The following is a 26,404-nucleotide window of genomic DNA, read 5'->3' as shown; positions in this document are numbered from 1 at the left end:
TTCGAGTTGAGGAATTGGACCTCAAACAGTATGGAACTGATGAGATGTCTTGGCGAAGCAAATGGTGACATCAAATGTTTATCATCCATGGGAGATGAGGCGGAACGAGTATTGGGAATGCGATGGAACCCTGCATCTGACGAGCTTGGATTTTGCACTAGGGCGTGCACGGCAGTGTCTGACCTCTTGATAGCAGAGAGGATTCCAACGAAAAGAGAGGTATTGCGATGTGTGATGTCCCTTTATGATCCTCTTGGGCTGCTTGCGATGTTCGTGATCCACGGCAAGATCCTGATACAAGATCTTTGGCGAACTGGCACGCAGTGGGACGAAGAGATTAACGACACACAGGTGAGACATTGGCGTAGATGGATTGATCTGCTTCCGGTAATAGCAGACCTACGCATTCCACGCAGTTACTTTGCGGCAGCATCGAGGAAGATGTACGAGAATGGCGAATGGCATTTTTTTGTCGATGCTAGTCAGCACGCTTATGCATGCGTCTTATATCTGAGGATATTTGACGATGCTGGAGAACCTCAGTGTACACTCATCGGTGGGAAAGCTAAGGTGGCGCCACTGAAGCCACTTACTATTCCAAAGCTTGAGCTTCAGGCTTGCGCGTTAGGAGCGAGATTTTTACGCTTCACGCAGGAGCATCATCCGATTAATGTGAGACGACGAGTGCTTTGGTCGGACAGCACAGTTGCGTTGTCGTGGATAAGGTCGGATCCAAGAAACTACAAACCCTTCGTGGCTCATAGGGTGGTCGAAAAACTGGAGAGCACATCGGCTGACGAGTGGAGATGGGTGCCTACTGACCACAACCCGGCAGATGAGGCCACGAAGTGGAAGGGAAAGCCGAATTTCGACTTTGGTGGCAACTGGTTTCAAGGGCCAGAGTTCTTACTCCATGGGGAGGATGATTGGCCATCACAGAGGTTCAACAGCGACAACCCGTCAGAAGAAATACGACAGGTAAATCTTCACTTGGAGGACTCTAACACCGGACTATTACCTATACGGTATGAACGGTTCAGTCGATTGGAGAGGCTACAAAGGATAATTGGAAGGGTTGTCAGGTATGTAGGCAATCTGAGACGAAAGTATCGTGGCGAACCTATTTTAGGAGGAGTTCTACGACAAGAAGAACTCTATGAAGCGGATAAGATTCTGTGGAGGCATACACAACTCGAGTACTATCCGGAAGAAGTTCGCATTCTGAGTTTGGACGATAACAATGGAAATCCTGGAGGAAGAACGGTATCGAAGCAAAGCCACATTTACCATCTATTGCCGTTTGTGGACGATGAAGGCGTATTGCGAATGCGAGGAAGGATAGGTGCAGCGGCGGATGTTTCTTATTCTGCTAAGTATCCCGTTATACTGCCGAGGGGTTCCCGACTGGCTGAGTTGATGGTAGAGCGGTATCATCGATTGTGTCGTCATGCGAACAACGAAACAGTGACGAATGAGTTGCGGCAACAATTTCAGATCCCAAAGCTGAGAGCGTTGGTAACGAAGACGGTGAAGAACTGTGTCTTCTGTAAGATCAGGCGGTCACTACCACAAGTGCCGCCAATGGCGCCGTTACCGAAGAAGAGGCTCACGCCCTTTGTTAGGCCATTCAGCTACGTCGGGCTGGATTACTTTGGACCAGTGTTGGTCAAGAGAGGAAGATCGAACGAGAAGCGTTGGATCGCTTTATTCACGTGTATGACTGTGCGCGCGATTCACTAGGAGGTGGTGCACAGTCTATCGACGGAATCGTGCGTTTTGGCGGTTAGACGATTTGTGGCTAGAAGAGGTGCACCGGTAAAAATCTTCAGCGACAACGGGACCAATTTCTTGGGTGCTAGCAGGCAGCTGCGGAGGGAGATCGAGGAGCGCAATGAAACTCTGGCGGCGATTTTCACGAATGCGCACCCCCGTTGGACCTTCAACCCGCCTGGCGCTCCACATATGGGCGGCGTGTGTGAGCGTATGGTACGCTCCGTAAAAGCGGCGATGAGCACGGTGATGGAGGCAAAGCACGCACCCGACGACGAGACGTTTGAGACAGTGATCTTAGACGCAGAGGCGATGATCAACTCTAGACCGTTGACTTATGTTCCCTTGGACCCGGAGAACCAAGAGGCAATCACACCGAATCATTTCCTGTTGGGGAGTTCTTCAGGTGTAAAGCAGCAGCCAGTGTTACCTACAAACTATAGGGATAGCTTGAAGGGAAATTGGAAGTTAGCGCAGCATATGCTCGACGGAATATGGAAGCGGTGGATTAAGGAATATTTACCGGTGATCTCGCGGCAGAGTAAGTGGTTTGAAAATGTGCGGGAGATTAGGGAAGGAGATTTGGTACTGGTAGTGGATGGAACAATCCGGAACCAGTTGAAGAAAGGAATAGTTGAGCAAATTATGGCAGGACCTGATGGTCATATAAGGCAAGCGTGGGTACGCACCAATACAGGAGCAGTTAGAAGGCCAGAAGCTAAGCTAGCACTGCTCGACATAGCAACTTAGGGTGACCAAATGTGGTTGGTCACGGGCGGGGGAATGTTAGGAAAGGCAGTGCTATAGATGAGTCCAACCCGGACGTATAAACGAAATGAAGTGAAATGACAGCTAAGGAAAGTGACAGTTGAAATGACAGGGAAACGGTTGCACGCGCTTCAGGGCAGTAGCGAACGAAGCGAGCAGCAGGTGACACCGTTTTAAAGTTATTTGCTATTTTATTTGGATTTATTTGTATTTGTCTTCAGGAGAATAAATAGTTAAAACTAAAACTTTCGCCTTGTGGCTGTTCGCTCTCGCTCTCAAAACTGTGTTTACAAGGGGAGAAAGAGAACGTGGGTGTGAACTATTTTTCGGCCATTATCATTTTTCCGCCAACACGGTTGCGTACCGAAGCTCTTTTGTCAGAAAGAGACAAACACATACAGCGCGCTCTCTGAAAATACCGTAAACTCTTCAATCGATCAGGAGCTTCGTTCGGTTCTTCGGACGTTTCTGCTCACTTTCGCGATCGGTTCCGGCGTAAAGCGAGCTAGAAAGCAAGCTCAAAAACTGTTCGATTTTGTCGTGCGGGATTGGAGAATGTACCTCGTGATGCCGTTGCTGGCATTGTTGTTACCAAGAACTCGATTATCCGCGCGCTGCTGAGTGCAGAAAAGTCCTTTAACCCTGGACCAAACGGTTTTCCAACGGCAGTTTTTGTCAACTGCCCTGACCTTTTGGCATTGGCGGATCTAGCGGTATGCGGATTAGGCGAGGATAAGATTGTTGAAATTGTGACTGATAATGATTGCAATATGAAAGCGACATCGACTAAGGCGGCGCTCTAGCAGTAATCGAACACGACATCCGACACGAACAAACCCATATTATCATATGGAGGTGCACTGTCAGACACGAACAAACAAACAAGACAAACATGTCAAATCCCATACATTTTTCATGTTCGATGTCGTGTTCGATTGGTGCTAGAGCGCCGGGTAAGCTGAATTTTTACCACATACCATGCTTTTTACATATATTAAATTTGATTGTTCAAGATGCTATAAAAAAGGGTGCTACCAATTTTAGAAGAGGTAAAAAGAGTGGTAATGTTATTTAAGAAAAGTTCATAAGCCTAATGCTAGCTGAATGATATATCAATTGAAAATGAAACAAGAAGTATCACCGGGATGAAATTTGGGCTATGATATGCTTAATCGATTTTATAAGAACAAAATTGCATAACTCTCTTGTGCAGATAGTTTGAAAATGAAAATATCTTTAGAATCTCATGATTGGGAAGCAATTGAACAAATTGTGAGGGTTCTAAAATAAATCTATTCTGCTATAAAAATTGTATCCGCCCAAAACTGCATCACCATTTCACACGAGGGATTACTATGCAATGTGCTGTTAACCAAAACATCACAGTTTAGAAATGATGAGTTTTAATTATTATTAACGGTCGATTCGCTGGCACAGTGTTATTTCTTGTGATTCCCGAAAGAGGACGACACAGACAGTGTTTAGTGTGGTTAACGTATATCACTGATCGGGTTGAGCATTCCCGAAGGATCCCGATCTAGGCTAAGCGAAAGATACAAGGTCACTCTTTCGTCAAAGCCCACAACAAGTGACGGATGTTTTAGCGTCTCTAACAAAAAAATAAATCATAAGACAGCTTAAAAAACGCTTGTTTTAACTTAAAAAAATATTTACCAACTGGCGAAAGAAAGAGTCCTGTTGCAGTGTGCAACAATGAGAATCTAGGTGATAACGTTTAAAATTTAGTAGCTTTGTTCATTGAAGGTCTACAAAACAAGCTGAAAACTTGTCGTTGCAATGAGAAGGACCTAAATCTATGATATTGGATCCTAGGATTAAACAACTTGGCTTTCAAGACGATGTGGAAAAATTCAAAAACACATGTGCGGTAATACGAATTGAGGCCCCCTTGTAAATGGTAAATGGTGTGCGGGGGGTGGTAGCGGCACTAAACTTGCTGTTGGGAGATTGAACACTATATTTGAAATGTCCTCGGGGGCCCTACGATTATAAGTCTAAAATCTAAACTTCTAAAATTTTTGCTGACGCTTGGGGGGGGGGGGGGGGGGGGGGGGGGAGGGGGGTTGCAAATGATTCGCCAGCCTCGGGGGCCCTTGTCGCTAGTTCTTTGTCCAAACAGCATACTATAGACTAGCGATCTACGAGGCCGCCACCAGGCGACCGCCTAGTCCGCCTACCGTTAGATCCGCCACTGATTATATCTCAGCTGCTTTCGTTGCAAAAGCCCGCAGTAGAAGTCGAAAAAGTAGTCAAAAAGGTTAGCAAGGATGTGGACATGCTTTTCGGCGATTTATTAAAAAGCAAGAGAGCTCAAAACTACAAACACCAAGACAAATAGCTGAGAATGAACTAGATCAATATTTAAGCGTTGAAAATATTGATTTAGAAAATGATCCGCTTCTTTGGTGAAAAGAGCATCAAGTTCTTTATCCATCATTATTTACCGTTGCAATGAACACTTTATGCAGTCCCAGAACGTCCGTTCCATGTGGGATGCTATTTTTCTAAAGTAGGGCAGATCTATTCTGAAAATAGATTTCGACTAGTGAACAAAAAGGCAAGAAATGTTGTTTATTCAACAAAATGCGTAAACAAAACGTCGTTGCAAAATTAATTACATGGAGTTTATGAAAGAATGGTTTTGTAATGCAGTTTTTGTAATTAAGTAAGACTTGAATTATCTAGGTGTAAGTGTTATTTTTGCAATACAAAAATTAATTCAAAATGCTGTTAAAATTTGTTGTTTGCTTTGATCATAATAGATACATCATTAAATAACATAATTAAAAATTTGCAAATCTAGGTGTAGGAGATTTTTAGCTCAGTGAAAAAGAACTGTTATGCTTATTATACAGTCATTAACAAACACCCATTATATGAAACAAGCGCGAAATAAGATCGATTTACCATACTGTGGTTAAATGACGTGAACGATTGAATCGCGATTCACGCTCAGTTCATGTTAAAGAAAGAACCGGTACATTCAAGTTCATGGAAATGAACCGAATTGCCCAAGCCTAGTGCAAACACTAACATCGATGAGTTAAAATTATATTAGTCGAAACACAACCCACCAAAGTAACACTACAGGAAGCATATTCATCAAAAAATCTTTTTAATGATCCACTACGCTATAATTATACATGGATAACTAAACCAGCAGCCATACTCAGACGTACTGTTTGCTTAAGCATCCTAAACCACATACCCTTCGAACATGTAACCCTTCAAACTGATTTGCCTGCAATAGCCATCCAAATAAATACCCCCATAGAAGTAACCATTGTTTTCATTTACCTCACACCTATCGATAGGCTAAATCCGAACCTGCAATTGTTAATTGACAACCTTTTCAACCAAATTTCACATATCCTTATGTTGGTTGGCGACTTTATCCAGCACAAGGGCTTGGGATATGCAATCACCAATAGCCAGTGAACCCTCCTGCAGGACACGTTCCAAAATAATCTTACACAGGTTCTGTACCACAAAACACCAACCAGACTCTCGCCGGACACAGGCAAACAACCCTCACTTGACCATTGTGCCACCTCATACCCGATCGTTCCACACTTTTCCATCTCAGTAATGGACGATCTGCATGGGAGTGGTCATATTCCCATGATCATCAAATGCAAACGCAACACAGCACCCACAACCATCCGACCCAGATGGAAATATGATAAAGCTAACTGGGAAGCCTACCAAAAGCTTTGAATGCCTTCCCTTGGGTCATTCTCAACCATAATGAACAGTTGTTAGCTAAAATTTTCTTAAAAATAAAAAGATAGAAAATAATTAAAAGAAGCGACATCCTCCATCCTCCGGACGATCGGCACCTTACTACGTAAGTACGTTCCATGGTGGAATAAAGAGGTAGTAATAGCCATCAAAAACAGGCGAATGCACCTTAGGCGCCGTACAAATAACAAAAAAAAAGCGAAACAAATTCAAGACCGATGTTTTGGCTCAGCATTTCAAAACAGCCGTTAAGGAAACAAAACTGGCCACCAATAGGAGCCGGTCCAGACACAATAGGATACCCACTACTACAACACCTCCCTCCATCCGCCTTATCACATCTGCTAAACATTTACAACCACATATGGGAAACTGGTTCCATTCCTAGTGAAATAGAGCCTAACCATATTTATCCCAAAACCCTTAAAAAACGAACGAATCACGTGGATAACTATAGACCGATTTCTCTGCTTAATTGCATTGGGAAAGTGCTTGAAAAAATGGTCAACCAAGAATGGACTCTGCCAATAATTAAAAAACCAAAACCTAATACACCAAAACCAACACGCATTCAGACATGGTCTGGGTATAGACACATACCTCAACCAGTTACACGAAATACTAAATACTGCCAAAACAAACCGTCACCACACAGACTGCCAAGTCGTAGACTTGAGTAAAGCTTTTGATTGCTCATGGTGGTACATAATTTTCTACCAGCTTCACCGTTGGAGTTTCCAAGGAAACCTCACTAATTTCATTGAGGATTTCCTAAGAAATAGAACCTTTTCAGTGCAAATAGGCTCACACACATCCACCATTCACACCCTCAGAAATGGCGTGCCCCAAGGAGTGATTCTATCACCCATTCTATTCATAATCGGCATTGAATCACTTTTTCTATCCAACCCACTAAACATCACACCATTGATTTATGCGGATGATATCCTACTAATATCTGCCGCAAGCACACCAACCGAATCCAGGGACAACCTGCAAGCCGGTCTCAACAAGCTTGCACAATGGTGCCGTTAGACTGGCTTTCAGTCGTCTACCTCAAAAATGTTCCATCTTACACATCTGCCCACACACACATGACACACATACCACACCACTTACAATAAACAATAGACCGATTCAAAACAGCATAAATGCACGAATATTAGGAGTCATCATGGATTCCAAATAGTCCTTTTCCGATCATTTTAGCCAGCTCAAAACCAGCACCAAACAATGTCTATTTTTTTTCAAAATTATGGGCTGTCGAAAGACGAAGGCATCCCGACAAACACTAATCCGAATAGTGCACTGCTGGTTAATACCAAAACTACTGCACGGCATGGTACTATTTTCAAACCATTTAGATAAATTCATTAAACTCTTAGCAGCCGTTTACAATACGCATCCATCACTTGTCCAACCCTTTCAAACGCGGGCAAATGCTTTTTATCCGTCACTTCCATCGACGGCATGTCGATGTGACGATGTGTGTGTTTTGTGATATTGCGGGGGATTGTACAATTTATGTTGTACTTATTTAAAATAATCTTTCTTCTTCTTTGGCTCAACAACCGATGCCGGTCAAGGCCTGCCAACACACTTGTGGGGTTGGCTTTCAGTGACTTATTGATTTCCCCCCATAGCAGGATAGTCAGTCCTACGTATGGCGGCACGGTCTATTTGGGGCTTGAACCCATGACGGGCATGTTGTTAAGTCGTACGAGTTGACGACTGTTCCATGAGACCGGCTATTTAAAATAATACATCTATATAATTTATTAACTCTAAGTGCCCTTTTAGTGTGGCCGTTCCGCTCGGCCGCCTATTTCCAAGAGATCGTATGATCGTTCTTTTGATCGTGCTGAGTGGCCGATCGTCCTTTCGATCGTGCAGAGTGAGTGTCCTCTCGGCTCGCTGAGTGACCAGCCACTCGGAGCCGAACTATTTGCGCAGATTGGCTCTCTTCTCGCATTTCGCCCTAAACACCTTCATAACAGTGTCGTCGCGTGTGTGATGTCGATTTGGTCAAAAAAACTTTTCTTCCCACCAATTCTGTGACTTGAAGTGTCGGCGTTCCGATTGGACCATCGCAACTTTGATCAGTACGAGCGGTTAAAACGACCTTTTGCATTGTGTTGGACGTAGAGTGCGTGCCAAAATTTTAAGAGTGCGCGCAGAGTGTATGTGGGGGTAGGGGAGTGAGATACAGATACAAATTTCGCTGCACATTAACACATACATGTAGAATTGTATGTAGAGTTGAAAGTTAGTATTGCCTGATGCAATCGGAATGAAGTCATAAAGAAGAGAATTTGGGCTGAGCGGGCAGTCGTTGATCAGAACTCAATAAAGCAACACCTTCGAAAGAGAAAAAGTCTGTGTCAACGTTCTCCCTCATTCGATCCACCTCCTCCACCCCTCGGTCGGTTTTCGGTCGTCGTGATACGGTTTTGTCGAGCATTGTTCTCTAGTGTTGAAGTATTCGTCGCCTTCCCTCAATCTATTCCGCTCGTCGTCGTTTCAAAAATACATTCTTACTAGGCATGGGACAATTGTGCGAGACCTCCCAGGCTGCAAATGACGGTCCGAAAGATCAAAACGCCTAGTTTATACTACATGGTTAACAGCTTGACTAACTATGTATGCATTTTCGTAGCAAAATAAGCAGAAAAAAAACAAAAAAATTGTTTTTATTTGAGAAAACATTCAATTATAAACACTTTACGAGTAAATTCAGTTGCATTTTCTTAAATTTTCAAATGTGTATCGAACAAAACCCTAAGGCGAGCTTTGATCGTGTTTCTTCTTCTGTATGTTTTTCTTGATGATGGTGGTATTTTTCACAGCAGTCGTGTTGTTTTCATTGGCATGTCAAAAACATACCAATTGCCTAAACAACAACAATCAATCTTAAGGCAGCGGTAATTATTATACAGATTTTATGCCGGAAGTTTTATTTTGTGAACATTTGCCAAGTGGTAATAATTGATAAAAGATTTTTCAATCGGATCAAGTATAATTCGTACCTGTATCGCCACCGTGATCGTTTGGAACAAGAAGAATTGAATGGAGACGGTGCCGGTTCTACTGAAATTCCCAATGGTATGGGATTGATTGTGTAATTAGCACATTCATTTGATATATATTTTTTGCTAACTACAGTAGTTCAACGCGAGTCGAATAGCTTAGAAAATTGTGAAACATTTACACCGGATGATGAAATCATTAGAGAAACTGTTGAGTCTCATGAAGCTGCATATGAATCAGAAACTGATGATGATGTTGTTGATTATTTGATTGAAAATTAGGACGATAACATTGAACCAGGAACATCCGATGAACCATACTCTACAGAAGGTGCTTTACGCGACTGGGCCATATCAACAAACCAAACTTATGGCTCAGTTGCTAAAGTAATCGAGATCGTTCGGAATGTGAGCTCTTGTAAGCTGCCTATGGATGCAAGAACTTTGCTGAAGGTAAAACGAAATATTTCGACCGATATAAAGACAGTTGAAGGAGGACAGTATTGGCATCGTAAAATGCAAGAATGTGTTACCAAGCAGCTAAGGTACGTATTCAGAACAGTGACCGTGTTCTGTGATGATGATAAATTCAATCATAACTATTTACAGTGGCATATCTCTGGATCCTGGCGTTAAAACTTGAGCTGAATGTGTCTATAGCTAGTGTTTACCCTTATTCAAAAGTAAAAACCTACAGTTCTGGCCTATATTAATTAATGTCCATGACAAACCAGAAATTCCAGTTATGTTTTTTTTTTCAATTTATTGTGCAACTACAAAACCCGCTAGTATTGAGCATTTTCTTAAACCGTTTTTCGAAGTCTTAAATCTTTTAATGTAAAATGGAGTAGAAGTCGACGGTAAGAGGGTGAACTTTAAAATACGTGCTATAATTGCCGATTCACCAGCTCGAGCCTTCTTACTTACTTACTTATCCGGCGCTACAACCGCTTTGCGGTCTTGGCCTGCCTCAGGAGTGTCCGAAATCGCTCACGGTCTCGTGCCTTCGTCTGCCATTCCGTTATCTCGGCCTTAATGGCGGACGCTTCCCCGCCATATTGCCCCCTCAATTTGGGCCTTCCACGCTTCCTCTGTCCTTGTGGACGGCCTACAAAGACGGGCTTTACGGGCTGGGTCGTCCGTTTCCATGCGTACGACATGGCCAGCCCACCGGAGCCTGGCGAGCTTTATACGCTGTACGACAGTGAGGTCGCCGTACATCTCGTATAGCTCGTCATTATAGCGGCTCCTCCATTGTCCTTCCACGCATACTGTATGACCAAGTATCCTTCTGAGCATCTTCCTCTTGAACGCGGCTAACAGAGTTTCGTCAGATTTGGACAGTGTCCATGTCTCAGAGGCGTATGTGAGTACTGGTACTATATAGGTACTATATAGTCCCAGCTTCGTCCGTCGCGACAGGTTCTTTGAGGTGAACTGATTTTTCCGGCTGTAGAATGACCGGTTGGCAGCCAGCATCCTTGCGCGCAACTCAGCTTCCATGCTGTTGTCGTTGCTGACCTTTGACCCAAGATAGGATAATTCTGGAACGACTTCAAAAGTGTGTTCACCTATCTGAACGTCACGCCTACGTAGATTCTGATTATTTGTTGGCGGGTCCGCTGATGTTGCCACCATCAGTTTGGTCTTTGCCTCGTTTATCTGCAATCCGAGGCTCTCTGCCGCCTGCTCGATCCCTTGGTAGGCTTCTGCTACATAGGAGAGCCGCAGACCAATGATGTCTATATCATCAGCGTATGCCAGGATCTGGGTTGACTTACAGAAGATGGTTCCCGTAGTCTCCACCCTCGAGTCACGGATGGCTCTCTCTAGCGCCAAGTTGAATAGGAGACAGGCAAGCCCGTCCCCCTGGCGCAGACCCTTGGTGGTAGCAAAAGGTCCTGAGAGTTTTCCATCCACCCTCACCTGGCATGTGACGTTGGTCATAGTCATTCTAACTAGCCTTATCAGTTTGGCCGGGATTGCAAATGAGTTCATAGCGTCTTACAGTTTTACCCTGGCTATGCTATCATACGCGGCTTTAAAGTATATGAATACAGAAACGACACATACCATCTCTTCAGTCATCTTCTCCAAGATCTGCCGCATGGTGAAGATCTAATCAGTGGTTGGATCAGTGGATTTTCCGTTTCAGAATCCTCTTTGATAGTTTCCGACTATCTCTTCGACGTGCGGGACAAGGCGATCCTGAAGGATCAGGGCGAATATTTTATAGGCGGTATTCAACACCGTAATACCCCAGTAGTTGTTGCAGTCCAACCTGTCACCCTTCTTGTCTATGGGGTAGATGATGCCGAGATTCCAATCACAAGGCATTGATTCGCTATCCCACACCTCAGTAACACTTTGATGAATCTCGTTTTCTAGTCTTGCACCTCCATTCTTGACCAGTTCAGTTGCAATTCCGTCGATCAGAAATTTTATCGTTTTTATTTTATGCAAGTGTTGTATGTTTCAAGAGCGTGATGAGTTCTGAGCAGCATAAACACTTTATGTTATATTTTTTCGCTTTAACATTGTATTCATCCGATGTCTGCAAAGAACATTGGCCACTTGCTAATAATTTGCTTCAACTATTTGTAAAAAAAAGTATGCAGATATTTACGGACCTATATTTGTTTCAAGTAATATTCACAATCTGCTACACGTTTACAAAGAAGTGTAACATTTTAGTCCACTATGTACGTTATCATCCCATAAGTTCGAAAATCTACTACAGCAAATAAAACTTTTATTGTGCAATGGGTACAAATGCTTAGAGCAAGTAATCAACAGATCGTTTGAACAGGACGAATATTATGTCCATAAAAAGAAAAATAGCTTCAATTATCCATTTATCCATCAGAGGGGTAGTATTATCACTCTTCATATCCGAGAAGCATTCTGCTTAAAATATGGACAAAGAAATGGATGGTTTTTAACCAAATCCGGGTATGTTTGCCAATATATAAACGCAGTCTCACACATCAAAAACAACCAAACAAACATTAAGATAACGGCTGTGTTGCGTTAGCAACGTCCGGTGATATTTTTTTTCCCGAAATGATTCACTCGCGACGTTAGTTAGGTTCTCTTAACTTCACTTTATTGTATTCTATTAACGCAGTACGTAACGGTGGTACTGTAAATTTACTTATAACAAAGTGGTTAAAAAAATTCCACTGCTTCTGGTTCCGCGGTGATGACGAGAAAAAGAGAAAGTGCTTTCCCAAATTTCCCTTTTATGGCTTTTCCACCATTGCAAATTCGCTATAATTATACATGGATAACTAAACCAGCAGCCATACTCAGACGTACTGTTTGCTTAAGCATCCTAAACCACATACCCTTCGAACATGTAACCCTTCAAACTGATTTGCCTGCAATAGCCATCCAAATAAATACCCCCATAGAAGTAACCATTGTTTTCATTTACCTCACACCTATCGATAGGCTAAATCCGAACCTGCAATTGTTAATTGACAACCTTTTCAACCAAATTTCACATATCCTTATGTTGGTTGGCGACTTTATCCAGCACAAGGGCTTGGGATATGCAATCACCAATAGCCAGTGAACCCTCCTGCAGGACACGTTCCAAAATAATCTTACACAGGTTCTGTACCACAAAACACCAACCAGACTCTCGCCGGACACAGGCAAACAACCCTCACTTGACCATTGTGCCACCTCATACCCGATCGTTCCACACTTTTCCATCTCAGTAATGGACGATCTGCATGGGAGTGGTCATATTCCCATGATCATCAAATGCAAACGCAACACAGCACCCACAACCATCCGACCCAGATGGAAATATGATAAAGCTAACTGGGAAGCCTACCAAAAAGCTTTGAATGCCTTCCCTTGGGTCATTCTCAACCATAATGAACAGTTGTTAGCTAAAATTTTCTTAAAAATAAAAAGATAGAAAATAATTAAAAGAAGCGACATCCTCCATCCTCCGGACGATCGGCACCTTACTACGTAAGTACGTTCCATGGTGGAATAAAGAGGTAGTAATAGCCATCAAAAACAGGCGAATGCACCTTAGGCGCCGTACAAATAACAAAAAAAAAGCGAAACAAATTCAAGACCGATGTTTTGGCTCAGCATTTCAAAACAGCCGTTAAGGAAACAAAACTGGCCACCAATAGGAGCCGGTCCAGACACAATAGGATACCCACTACTACAACACCTCCCTCCATCCGCCTTATCACATCTGCTAAACATTTACAACCACATATGGGAAACTGGTTCCATTCCTAGTGAAATAGAGCCTAACCATATTTATCCCAAAACCCTTAAAAAACGAACGAATCACGTGGATAACTATAGACCGATTTCTCTGCTTAATTGCATTGGGAAAGTGCTTGAAAAAATGGTCAACCAAGAATGGACTCTGCCAATAATTAAAAAACCAAAACCTAATACACCAAAACCAACACGCATTCAGACATGGTCTGGGTATAGACACATACCTCAACCAGTTACACGAAATACTAAATACTGCCAAAACAAACCGTCACCACACAGACTGCCAAGTCGTAGACTTGAGTAAAGCTTTTGATTGCTCATGGTGGTACATAATTTTCTACCAGCTTCACCGTTGGAGTTTCCAAGGAAACCTCACTAATTTCATTGAGGATTTCCTAAGAAATAGAACCTTTTCAGTGCAAATAGGCTCACACACATCCACCATTCACACCCTCAGAAATGGCGTGCCCCAAGGAGTGATTCTATCACCCATTCTATTCATAATCGGCATTGAATCACTTTTTCTATCCAACCCACTAAACATCACACCATTGATTTATGCGGATGATATCCTACTAATATCTGCCGCAAGCACACCAACCGAATCCAGGGACAACCTGCAAGCCGGTCTCAACAAGCTTGCACAATGGTGCCGTTAGACTGGCTTTCAGTCGTCTACCTCAAAAATGTTCCATCTTACACATCTGCCCACACACACATGACACACATACCACACCACTTACAATAAACAATAGACCGATTCAAAACAGCATAAATGCACGAATATTAGGAGTCATCATGGATTCCAAATAGTCCTTTTCCGATCATTTTAGCCAGCTCAAAACCAGCACCAAACAATGTCTATTTTTTTTCAAAATTATGGGCTGTCGAAAGACGAAGGCATCCCGACAAACACTAATCCGAATAGTGCACTGCTGGTTAATACCAAAACTACTGCACGGCATGGTACTATTTTCAAACCATTTAGATAAATTCATTAAACTCTTAGCAGCCGTTTACAATACGCATCCATCACTTGTCCAACCCTTTCAAACGCGGGCAAATGCTTTTTATCCGTCACTTCCATCGACGGCATGTCGATGTGACGATGTGTGTGTTTTGTGATATTGCGGGGGATTGTACAATTTATGTTGTACTTATTTAAAATAATCTTTCTTCTTCTTTGGCTCAACAACCGATGCCGGTCAAGGCCTGCCAACACACTTGTGGGGTTGGCTTTCAGTGACTTATTGATTTCCCCCCATAGCAGGATAGTCAGTCCTACGTATGGCGGCACGGTCTATTTGGGGCTTGAACCCATGACGGGCATGTTGTTAAGTCGTACGAGTTGACGACTGTTCCATGAGACCGGCTATTTAAAATAATACATCTATATAATTTATTAACTCTAAGTGCCCTTTTAGTGTGGCCGTTCCGCTCGGCCGCCTATTTCCAAGAGATCGTATGATCGTTCTTTTGATCGTGCTGAGTGGCCGATCGTCCTTTCGATCGTGCAGAGTGAGTGTCCTCTCGGCTCGCTGAGTGACCAGCCACTCGGAGCCGAACTATTTGCGCAGATTGGCTCTCTTCTCGCATTTCGCCCTAAACACCTTCATAACAGTGTCGTCGCGTGTGTGATGTCGATTTGGTCAAAAAAACTTTTCTTCCCACCAATTCTGTGACTTGAAGTGTCGGCGTTCCGATTGGACCATCGCAACTTTGATCAGTACGAGCGGTTAAAACGACCTTTTGCATTGTGTTGGACGTAGAGTGCGTGCCAAAATTTTAAGAGTGCGCGCAGAGTGTATGTGGGGGTAGGGGAGTGAGATACAGATACAAATTTCGCTGCACATTAACACATACATGTAGAATTGTATGTAGAGTTGAAAGTTAGTATTGCCTGATGCAATCGGAATGAAGTCATAAAGAAGAGAATTTGGGCTGAGCGGGCAGTCGTTGATCAGAACTCAATAAAGCAACACCTTCGAAAGAGAAAAAGTCTGTGTCAACGTTCTCCCTCATTCGATCCACCTCCTCCACCCCTCGGTCGGTTTTCGGTCGTCGTGATACGGTTTTGTCGAGCATTGTTCTCTAGTGTTGAAGTATTCGTCGCCTTCCCTCAATCTATTCCGCTCGTCGTCGTTTCAAAAATACATTCTTACTAGGCATGGGACAATTGTGCGAGACCTCCCAGGCTGCAAATGACGGTCCGAAAGATCAAAACGCCTAGTTTATACTACATGGTTAACAGCTTGACTAACTATGTATGCATTTTCGTAGCAAAATAAGCAGAAAAAAACAAAAAAATTGTTTTTATTTGAGAAAACATTCAATTATAAACACTTTACGAGTAAATTCAGTTGCATTTTCTTAAATTTTCAAATGTGTATCGAACAAAACCCTAAGGCGAGCTTTGATCGTGTTTCTTCTTCTGTATGTTTTTCTTGATGATGGTGGTATTTTTCACAGCAGTCGTGTTGTTTTCATTGGCATGTCAAAAACATACCAATTGCCTAAACAACAACAATCAATCTTAAGGCAGCGGTAATTATTATACAGATTTTATGCCGGAAGTTTTATTTTGTGAACATTTGCCAAGTGGTAATAATTGATAAAAGATTTTTCAATCGGATCAAGTATAATTCGTACCTGTATCGCCACCGTGATCGTTTGGAACAAGAAGAATTGAATGGAGACGGTGCCGGTTCTACTGAAATTCCCAATGGTATGGGATTGATTGTGTAATTAGCACATTCATTTGATATATATTTTTTGCTAACTACAGTAGTTCAACGCGAGTCGAATAGCTTAGAAAATTGTGAAACATTTACACCGGATGATGAAATCATTAGAGAAACTGTTGAGTCTCATGAAGCTGCATATGAATCAGAAACTGATGATGATGTTGTTGATTATTTGATTGAAAATTAGGACGATAACATTGAACCAGGAACATCCGATGAACCATACTCTACAGAAGGTGCTTTACGCGACTGGGCCATATCAACAAACCAAACTTATGGCTCAGTTGCTAAAGTAATCGAGATCGTTCGGAATGTGAGCTCTTGTAAGCTGCCTATGGATGCAAGAACTTTGCTGAAGGTAAAACGAAATATTTCGACCGATATAAAGACAGTTGAAGGAGGACAGTATTGGCATCGTAAAATGCAAGAATGTGTTACCAAGCAGCTAAGGTACGTATTCAGAACAGTGACCGTGTTCTGTGATGATGATAAATTCAATCATAACTATTTACAGTGGCATATCTCTGGATCCTGGCGTTAAAACTTGAGCTGAATGTGTCTATAGCTAGTGTTTACCCTTATTCAAAAGTAAAAACCTACAGTTCTGGCCTATATTAATTAATGTCCATGACAAACCAGAAATTCCAGTTATGTTTTTTTTTTTCAATTTATTGTGGAACTACAAAACCCGCTAGTATTGAGCATTTTCTTAAACCGTTTTTCGAAGTCTTAAATCTTTTAATGTAAAATGGAGTAGAAGTCGACGGTAAGAGGGTGAACTTTAAAATACGTGCTATAATTGCCGATTCACCAGCTCGAGCCTTCTTACTTACTTACTTATCCGGCGCTACAACCGCTTTGCGGTCTTGGCCTGCCTCAGGAGTGTCCGAAATCGCTCACGGTCTCGTGCCTTCGTCTGCCATTCCGTTATCTCGGCCTTAATGGCGGACGCTTCCCCGCCATATTGCCCCCTCAATTTGGGCCTTCCACGCTTCCTCTGTCCTTGTGGACGGCCTACAAAGACGGGCTTTACGGGCTGGGTCGTCCGTTTCCATGCGTACGACATGGCCAGCCCACCGGAGCCTGGCGAGCTTTATACGCTGTACGACAGTGAGGTCGCCGTACATCTCGTATAGCTCGTCATTATAGCGGCTCCTCCATTGTCCTTCCACGCATACTGTATGACCAAGTATCCTTCTGAGCATCTTCCTCTTGAACGCGGCTAACAGAGTTTCGTCAGATTTGGACAGTGTCCATGTCTCAGAGGCGTATGTGAGTACTGGTACTATATAGGTACTATATAGTCCCAGCTTCGTCCGTCGCGACAGGTTCTTTGAGGTGAACTGATTTTTCCGGCTGTAGAATGACCGGTTGGCAGCCAGCATCCTTGCGCGCAACTCAGCTTCCATGCTGTTGTCGTTGCTGACCTTTGACCCAAGATAGGATAATTCTGGAACGACTTCAAAAGTGTGTTCACCTATCTGAACGTCACGCCTACGTAGATTCTGATTATTTGTTGGCGGGTCCGCTGATGTTGCCACCATCAGTTTGGTCTTTGCCTCGTTTATCTGCAATCCGAGGCTCTCTGCCGCCTGCTCGATCCCTTGGTAGGCTTCTGCTACATAGGAGAGCCGCAGACCAATGATGTCTATATCATCAGCGTATGCCAGGATCTGGGTTGACTTACAGAAGATGGTTCCCGTAGTCTCCACCCTCGAGTCACGGATGGCTCTCTCTAGCGCCAAGTTGAATAGGAGACAGGCAAGCCCGTCCCCCTGGCGCAGACCCTTGGTGGTAGCAAAAGGTCCTGAGAGTTTTCCATCCACCCTCACCTGGCATGTGACGTTGGTCATAGTCATTCTAACTAGCCTTATCAGTTTGGCCGGGATTGCAAATGAGTTCATAGCGTCTTACAGTTTTACCCTGGCTATGCTATCATACGCGGCTTTAAAGTATATGAATACAGAAACGACACATACCATCTCTTCAGTCATCTTCTCCAAGATCTGCCGCATGGTGAAGATCTAATCAGTGGTTGGATCAGTGGATTTTCCGTTTCAGAATCCTCTTTGATAGTTTCCGACTATCTCTTCGACGTGCGGGACAAGGCGATCCTGAAGGATCAGGGCGAATATTTTATAGGCGGTATTCAACACCGTAATACCCCAGTAGTTGTTGCAGTCCAACCTGTCACCCTTCTTGTCTATGGGGTAGATGATGCCGAGATTCCAATCACAAGGCATTGATTCGCTATCCCACACCTCAGTAACACTTTGATGAATCTCGTTTTCTAGTCTTGCACCTCCATTCTTGACCAGTTCAGTTGCAATTCCGTCGATCAGAAATTTTATCGTTTTTATTTTATGCAAGTGTTGTATGTTTCAAGAGCGTGATGAGTTCTGAGCAGCATAAACACTTTATGTTATATTTTTTCGCTTTAACATTGTATTCATCCGATGTCTGCAAAGAACATTGGCCACTTGCTAATAATTTGCTTCAACTATTTGTAAAAAAAAGTATGCAGATATTTACGGACCTATATTTGTTTCAAGTAATATTCACAATCTGCTACACGTTTACAAAGAAGTGTAACATTTTAGTCCACTATGTACGTTATCATCCCATAAGTTCGAAAATCTACTACAGCAAATAAAACTTTTATTGTGCAATGGGTACAAATGCTTAGAGCAAGTAATCAACAGATCGTTTGAACAGGACGAATATTATGTCCATAAAAAGAAAAATAGCTTCAATTATCCATTTATCCATCAGAGGGGTAGTATTATCACTCTTCATATCCGAGAAGCATTCTGCTTAAAATATGGACAAAGAAATGGATGGTTTTTAACCAAATCCGGGTATGTTTGCCAATATATAAACGCAGTCTCACACATCAAAAACAACCAAACAAACATTAAGATAACGGCTGTGTTGCGTTAGCAACGTCCGGTGATATTTTTTTTCCCGAAATGATTCACTCGCGACGTTAGTTAGGTTCTCTTAACTTCACTTTATTGTATTCTATTAACGCAGTACGTAACGGTGGTACTGTAAATTTACTTATAACAAAGTGGTTAAAAAAATTCCACTGCTTCTGGTTCCGCGGTGATGACGAGAAAAAGAGAAAGTGCTTTCCCAAATTTCCCTTTTATGGCTTTTCCACCATTGCAAATTCGCGGGCTTGCGATTTGCTCGATCCTCATCGTTAGTCGAGCAGTCCCACAGTCGAGCAGTAATCGTGGGTCAAATGTCACTGCTTGACACTTGCGCTGACATTCGATGTTTTCCTGTGTTAAACAATAACATTCTCCCGCCCAGTCAATTGCCCGGAAGCTCTTGACTCTTCAGTTCGTTATTGTTGTTGTGTCGTGACCATGTGTTTTCGCTTACCATTTCGTGGGTTATTCTTAGTGCTGTCGACTGTTGGTCTCCGGCGGGTAAGTATTATTTTCCTGTTGTACATCCAACACGGCTATCTTCGTGGCCGGCCGTTCGTAGATTCCGGTGCTTGTAGCTACGGTTGCGCGCCGGACTTGCCCGTCCTTCGACTGGATGACCGCCACTACCCGTCCCTTGGGCCAAGTGTTTCGGGGAAGGTTTGGATCCACGATCACTACAATGTCGCCCTCCTTAATCGGACGAACCTGATGATGCCACTTAACTCTGCGCGTTAAGGTCGGTAAGTAGTATGCTACCCACTTCTTCCAGAAGAGATTAGCCATAACCTCTGACACCTTCCATGTGGTTTTTAGGGTAGCGATGTCGTCACTGAATACTGCTTTCGGTGCCTCTCCGTTAGCTGTCCCTAGCAGAAAGTGGTTCGGGGTTAAAGGAAGCTCGGATTCGCTGTCAAGTGGTACCTGTGTAAGAGGGCGAGAATTAAGCATCGCTTCGATCTCCGTTAATGCAGTCGTTAACACTTCGTCGGTTGGTAGCCGAGACATCCGTATTTCGCTCATCGCCTTCTTGACGGATCGCACTAGTCGTTCCCAGCAACCTCCAAAGTGTGGTCCACCAGGTGGGATAAATTTCCACGCGAGACGCGGTGTTGTAAACTCCTCCGCTAAACGCTGTTTGTCTATCGCTTCCCAGGCCTCAGCAAGCTCTCGCGATGCACCGACGAAGTTCGTACCGTTGTCGCTGATGAATTCCAAAGGTTGCCCACGCCTAGCGATGAAACGACGTATAGCTAAGATGCATGATGATGTGGTCAGGGAGTGCGCAGCCTCTAGATGGATGCCCCTGGTGGTGAGGCAGGTGAAGAGAACGCCCCAACGTTTTTCGACTCGTCGACCAACTGCTACGGTTACCGGGCCAAAATAGTCGACGCCCGTGAATGAGAACGGCTTCTGATAAGCAGCAAGACGCTCGGAGGGAAGGTTCCCCATCTCTGGAGGCTCTGGCTTGGCATCTCGGTTTTTGCAGTGCTGACATGCCCTACGGATACGATTGAATTCGGCTTGCAGTCTCGGTATGTATAGCTTGCTTCGTATCGCATTTATTGCCGCGTGATGGTTTATATGCTGGAACCTACGATGAAAATCTGCTAGAATTAGTGCTGTCACCTGGTGTTGTCGTGGCAGGATCACGGGCCGCTTGGTAGATTCGCTAACCCAAGGACAATTGGTCAGGCGTCCGCGCATTCTCAGAACTCCGTTGTCATCGACCTCGGGGGACAGCTTTGCAAGTATGCTCGTCTTCGGCAACACGGATTTCCATGTGCAACGTTGTTCGCTTGCGTCACGTGCGTCGGTTAATCGTCGTATCTTCTGTGAAAAAGCATCCCTCTGTGCCAAGCGAAGAATGGCATATTCTGCTTTTTCAAGCTCGCATTGTGTTAGCGGTCCTGTTGTTCTAGCCGTTCTCTTAGAAACGATAAAGGAGACAAATCGTAAGACGTACACTACTGACCTTAACAAGCGATTCCAGGATGAAAAACGCTCGAGCTGAATCCACGGCTTCGTGTTTGTGTTATGATGCATCATGTGTAGCCGTAACTCTTCCTTCGTTTCGGTGGGATATTGTTCGGGAACTGGCCACTCACACTCGGGCTTCCACAAGAAGTCCGGTCCGCGGAACGAGCGACTATCGGGATCTGCAGTTGGTACCTTCTGCCACTTCGTTCCATCATCAGCTACGTTTAACTTTGTTGATAGCCAGCGCCACTCATGCACAGAAGTCGTCTCCAGGAGTTCGCCTACTCGGAAAGCAACGAACTGACTAAATCGACGATGATCAGACCGCATCCAGCATATCACGTCACGTGAATCGGTCCAGTAGAAAATGCGTTCGATGGCTATTCGGTGTTGGGCGATAATCGCTGCAGCAAAGCGGGCTCCGATGACTGCGGCCTGCAGTTCTAGGCGCGGGATGGATACAAACTTAATCGGAGCTACGCGAGTTTTGGCACCCCCCAGAGAGCATTCGATAATACCCCCATCGTTGAAACGGAAAAACGCCACTGCAGCCATCCCGTTCTCGCTGGCATCGCAGAATACATGAAGCTGTATTTTTGCATTTACCGAAGTGAACTGACGATAGCACCTAGGAACACGTACTTGTGAAATAGTCGGCAATACTGCAACCCAAACGCTCCATTTTTCGGCTAGTCGACCGGACAACACATCATCCCATCCAAGGCCAGCACGCCAAATTTCCTGCATAAGAATTTTTACGTACATGAGAAAATTCGCGATGATTCCCATTGGATCGTAAATCGCCATCACTGTTCGCAGAACGTCGCGTTTTGTTGGCATCCGTCCTCCAGATAGCAGCTGTATATCGTGTTTGGGGGATAACTTGAAAGTAAATGTGTCGGTTAACGTATCCCACCACATACCCAAAACCTTTTCGGTGCGATCATCGGAGCACATGTTTATCTTGTCTTCGGGTGATGCCTCGCGTTGTAGGTGAGATGTCACACGATGTGAGTTAGACAGCCAGTTTCGGATTTCGAAACCACCTTCAGCATGGATATGCCGGACTTGTTCAGCTAACGTGATGATTTCTTCGTCAGTTTCAGCGCTGGCCAAAAGATCGTCTACATAATGTTCTTCCTTTATGCATTTTACAGCCCGTGAGTATTTGTCAGCAAAACGGTCTGCGTTCAAATTTTTAATGAACTGTGCGGTACTCGGCGAACACGCAGCACCGAAGGTCATAACAGCAACTGCATAGACATCCGGTTCACTACCTGTAAAGTCGTTCTCGTTCCATAAAATCATCTGGGATCGTTGATCATCTGGTTTCATACGGACTTGGAAAAACATTTCCTTAATATCCCCAACTATGGCCACACGATGCTCACGGAATTTATATAATACGGATAGAAGCCCTGCCAACAGATCTGGTCCATTTAGTAAATATGTGTTGAGGCTAACACCCTGAGCCTTCGCCGCTGCGTCGAAAACTACTCGAACCTTGCCTGGTTTGTTCGCATTGAAAACCGGAAATATGGGCAGAAACCAATCTCGGGGGCCTTTCATCGACAGTTCTTCAGGCGATAATCGTCGTATATAACCCTGCCTTTCATAGTCCCTCATTTTCTCAATGACTGCCTTAGCTAATACAGAATCTTTCGACATTCTTTTTTGCAGGCATTTGTATCTTCTCATAGCCATGTCACGAGAGCATGGCAACTTAACATCGTCAAAACGCCACAGCAATCCGGATTCATAATGCTTTCCGTTGAATTTCGATTCCGCGTTGAGAATCCCCAACGCTCGCTCATCATCCTTTGAACGAAGTGTTTCCAACGGTTTGACGATACCGAGCGATTCGAGCGTAAAAAAGTTTTTTACCGCTGCGTCCAGATTGGCTTCTGCATCTGCGCCGCAGTTGCATATGTGGATGGTATGTATTGCTTGTATGTTAACACTGTTGGAGTTCTTATTACGTGGGCCATATACGATCCATCCCAATGACGTCTTTGCCGCAACGGGCTCATATTTCCCACCTTCCGCGTAACGAGTCGGTCGAACCAAATGATGGTTGTCGATACCAATGAGCAATCGAGGCCTAGCGTTTTCGTACGCATGAATTGGCAAACCCTGTAGATGTGCGTACTGTTTAGTCAGTTGTGTCACTGCCAGAGTCTGGGCTGGTAGAGAAAGGCTTTCCACCGTGTGCACCTTTGGGATAATATGTACACTGCTGTTTTGCCCGACTCCTGAAATCTCCAAAAGTGACACGCGAATTGAACCCGTTTCGTCGCGTTCCGAGTTACCTGTCCACTTCAGGCACAGAGGATGGGGCTGTCCTTCCAGACCGAGCTCCTCAATTAGGCTATGCTCGATGAAGGTACCGGTAGATCCACTGTCAAAAAAGGCAAAGGTCGTGATGGCCTTGTCTCGCCCGTAAACTATTACAGGGATGTATTTTAAAAATACATCACCGGTAACCTCCGAATGCGCGTTCAGTGATGCTGTGGCAACCGCGTACTCGTTTGGTTTTGAATGGCGTTCGGGATTGTGTAATAGTTCGTGGTGCAGGTACTCGCAACCATTTTTCCCGCAAGCCTTTTTCCCTTTGCAGCCGTAGGTGTGTATTTTCAGACACTTCCGACAAGCATTCAGTCTGCGTATAGTTGCCCATCGATCATTCACGTTTAGTCTGTTGAACTGCTCACACTGCGACAGGTCAACACAAGTGGCCTCACACAATAGACAAATTTGACTTCCTTCACTAACCAACCCCGTAGCGTTATGTATGTTCATGTGATGCGTTCTACTCTTATGGTCGAGTTTTCTCACTGGCCTGAATTCTAGGGATGGCAATGTTATCAGACTAGCTGCCTTAACTTGGGTTTCTATCCACTTGCCAAACTCCGAGAGTGTCGCGGAGCTCGATTGCATACGGTGTCGTGCCCAGTCTAGCCGAAGCGCATGAGGCAACTTTTCTACCAACTCGTGCATTAATGCCACGTTGCACTTATATTCTTCTAGCCCCGAAGCGGTTATAGTGGCACACATATTTCGGACCGCCATCCCAAAATCGATTAGAGTTTCCAAGCGCTCGATTCGTGGTGCAGGCATTTGATGTATGCGGTGGATTAACGAATGCACAATTATCTCCGGGCGACCGTATAACATGCGCAGCGTCTCTATCACACTAGTAAGGTTAGAGGCATGAAGCAAACATGGTTGAACGGCTTCAAGAGCTTTGCCTTTAAGCGCCCGCTGCAGTCTTAAAGTGTTCTCTTCATCGGAGTACCCACAAGCAGCTGTCGAGGTTTCATATGTGGCGATAAAAATGGGCCACTCCTCGGGTTTGCCGGAAAAATACGGTAACTCCTTGCAGCTTGCCTTTCGAGCCAGAAGTTGACTCTGGTTGACATTCATCAACGTGGTTCCGATGCTGTTACGGAACGGGTAAGTATCAACCGCCCCATCAGCAATATTTAAATATTTTTCACTTCTAGGCTGACGCTGCTGACTGACCACTGAATCATTTCCCTGTTGTGCGTTTCCTGGAGGCACAGTACGCGATGTAGAAGGTGACACATTCGGATGGTATGAACTATGCCCCTCACTATCCCCACGTCTCGACCAATCAACCATTTTGTTTGACTCACCTTCGTCGTCAATCATGCTGATGAAGCCATCGCCGATCCTCTTCGATTCAGCCAAGATCAGCTGCTCTTCAAACTCCAGCTCTCGTCTCTCAAGCTCCAGCTTTCGTCGAGTCAAATTTCGCATCCGAAGTTCCAAGGCGGCAACAGCTTCGCTCGACTCCGCAAGCTTGTCCGCCATCGTCCTCCCGGGTGTGCCGGTTTGCGATGGCGTCGGCTGATGAACGTTCGAAATGGCTGCCCCAGATGCGCCGACCGCCGTCCGCAGTACGGTTCCCGCAGAAGCGCCGTCCTGCGCTTGTGGTCGTAGTTCCATGTCCTCGATGGCCGCTCCAGATGCACCGTCCGCCGCCCGCGGCACGGTTCCTGCAGAAACGCCTCCCTGCGATGACGCTGGTTGTTGCACGTCCGCAGTGGTCGGTAGGTGCTCTAACCGTGGCACGGTTTCCGAGGATGAGCGATGTAAAGGCCCCAGGCCTGCCACAGTAGAGTTTGCAAGCGGTGTGTACCGCGATGCAGGGGCTTCGTGAACCTCCGAAGTCAACCGTTGCTGCGGTTCCCTCAGCAACAATCCTGCACCTAATGGTGCGTTCGGGGTCGATGACCTTGCGCGGTCAACGATCTCCAAAGACGAGTTAACCGTCCAATCTTGTCCAGTCGGCGCGAACGATCGGAAGTGAAGTGAATCCACGGCCGGTGCGAGTGACCTATGATCCAGTGCTCCCGTTTCAGGTTGCTGAGACTCGTTCGTTTGTGCTACCGCTGGAGGTGCTTTCGATTCGTGCTCGTGTTCCATAGTGAGAAATTGCGTATGTTGGTGTAATGTGTAACGTACACCTCAACTATTCTCTTGCCGTCCGACGTATCGTCTGTTGGTCGCGTTCCTAGGTGTTTCGCGGCCTCAACTGTCTTGCGACACGGTTCACTCACGCACTCGCGTAAACGCGTAAAATTTCCAAACGTGGAATTTTTTTAAAATGTTGCGTTAGCAACGTCCGGTGATATTTTTTTCCCGAAATGATTCACTCGCGACGTTAGTTAGGTTCTCTTAACTTCACTTTATTGTATTCTATTAACGCAGTACGTAACGGTGGTACTGTAAATTTACTTATAACAAAGTGGTTAAAAAAATTCCACTGCTTCTGGTTCCGCGGTGATGACGAGAAAAAGAGAAAGTGCTTTCCCAAATTTCCCTTTTATGGCTTTTCCACCATTGCAAATTCGCGGGCTTGCGATTTGCTCGATCCTCATCGTTAGTCGAGCAGTCCCACAGTCGAGCAGTAATCGTGGGTCAAATGTCACTGCTTGACACTTGCGCTGACATTCGATGTTTTCCTGTGTTAAACAATAACAGGCTGAAAGATTAATCAACACATCAAACAGTTTTGATTATCCTTTTGATTCAAAAATTATGCATATGCATCGGGGTAATCTAAGTAATTTGGAGAAAAACGATATAACTATTGATTTGGATGATGTAAAATGTAAATAAATTGCCGTTCCTCTTT

General features: G+C 44.5%; 2 protein-coding genes across 2 annotated transcripts in view; one reads left to right on the top strand and one right to left on the bottom strand.

The window, feature by feature from the left end:
- Nucleotides 1-1,740, top strand: part of LOC121598804 — a 2,364-nt gene extending 624 nt beyond the window's left edge. The window contains exon 2 of the mRNA XM_041926090.1: nucleotides 289-1,740. Within this exon, the coding sequence (XP_041782024.1) occupies nucleotides 289-1,740 (1,452 nt within the window). The remainder of the gene's footprint in view (nucleotides 1-288) is intronic.
- Nucleotides 1,741-21,164: 19,424 nt separating this feature from the next.
- Nucleotides 21,165-25,692, bottom strand: LOC121598803. Its single transcript, XM_041926089.1, has 4 exons — nucleotides 24,900-25,692; nucleotides 22,521-24,794; nucleotides 21,239-21,686; nucleotides 21,165-21,192 (listed from the first exon to the last, which is right to left on the bottom strand). Exons 1-4 carry the CDS (start codon nucleotides 25,690-25,692, stop codon nucleotides 21,165-21,167), a joined length of 3,543 nt encoding a protein of 1,180 aa, XP_041782023.1.
- Nucleotides 25,693-26,404: the final 712 nt, after the last annotated feature.

This window comes from Anopheles merus, chromosome 3L, assembly GCF_017562075.2.
Source record: "Anopheles merus strain MAF chromosome 3L, AmerM5.1, whole genome shotgun sequence".
NCBI classification, from domain to species: Eukaryota; Metazoa; Arthropoda; class Insecta; order Diptera; family Culicidae; genus Anopheles; species Anopheles merus.
The sequence above is the reverse complement of the archived record's forward strand: the minus strand, read 5'-3'. Positions and strand labels throughout refer to the sequence as shown.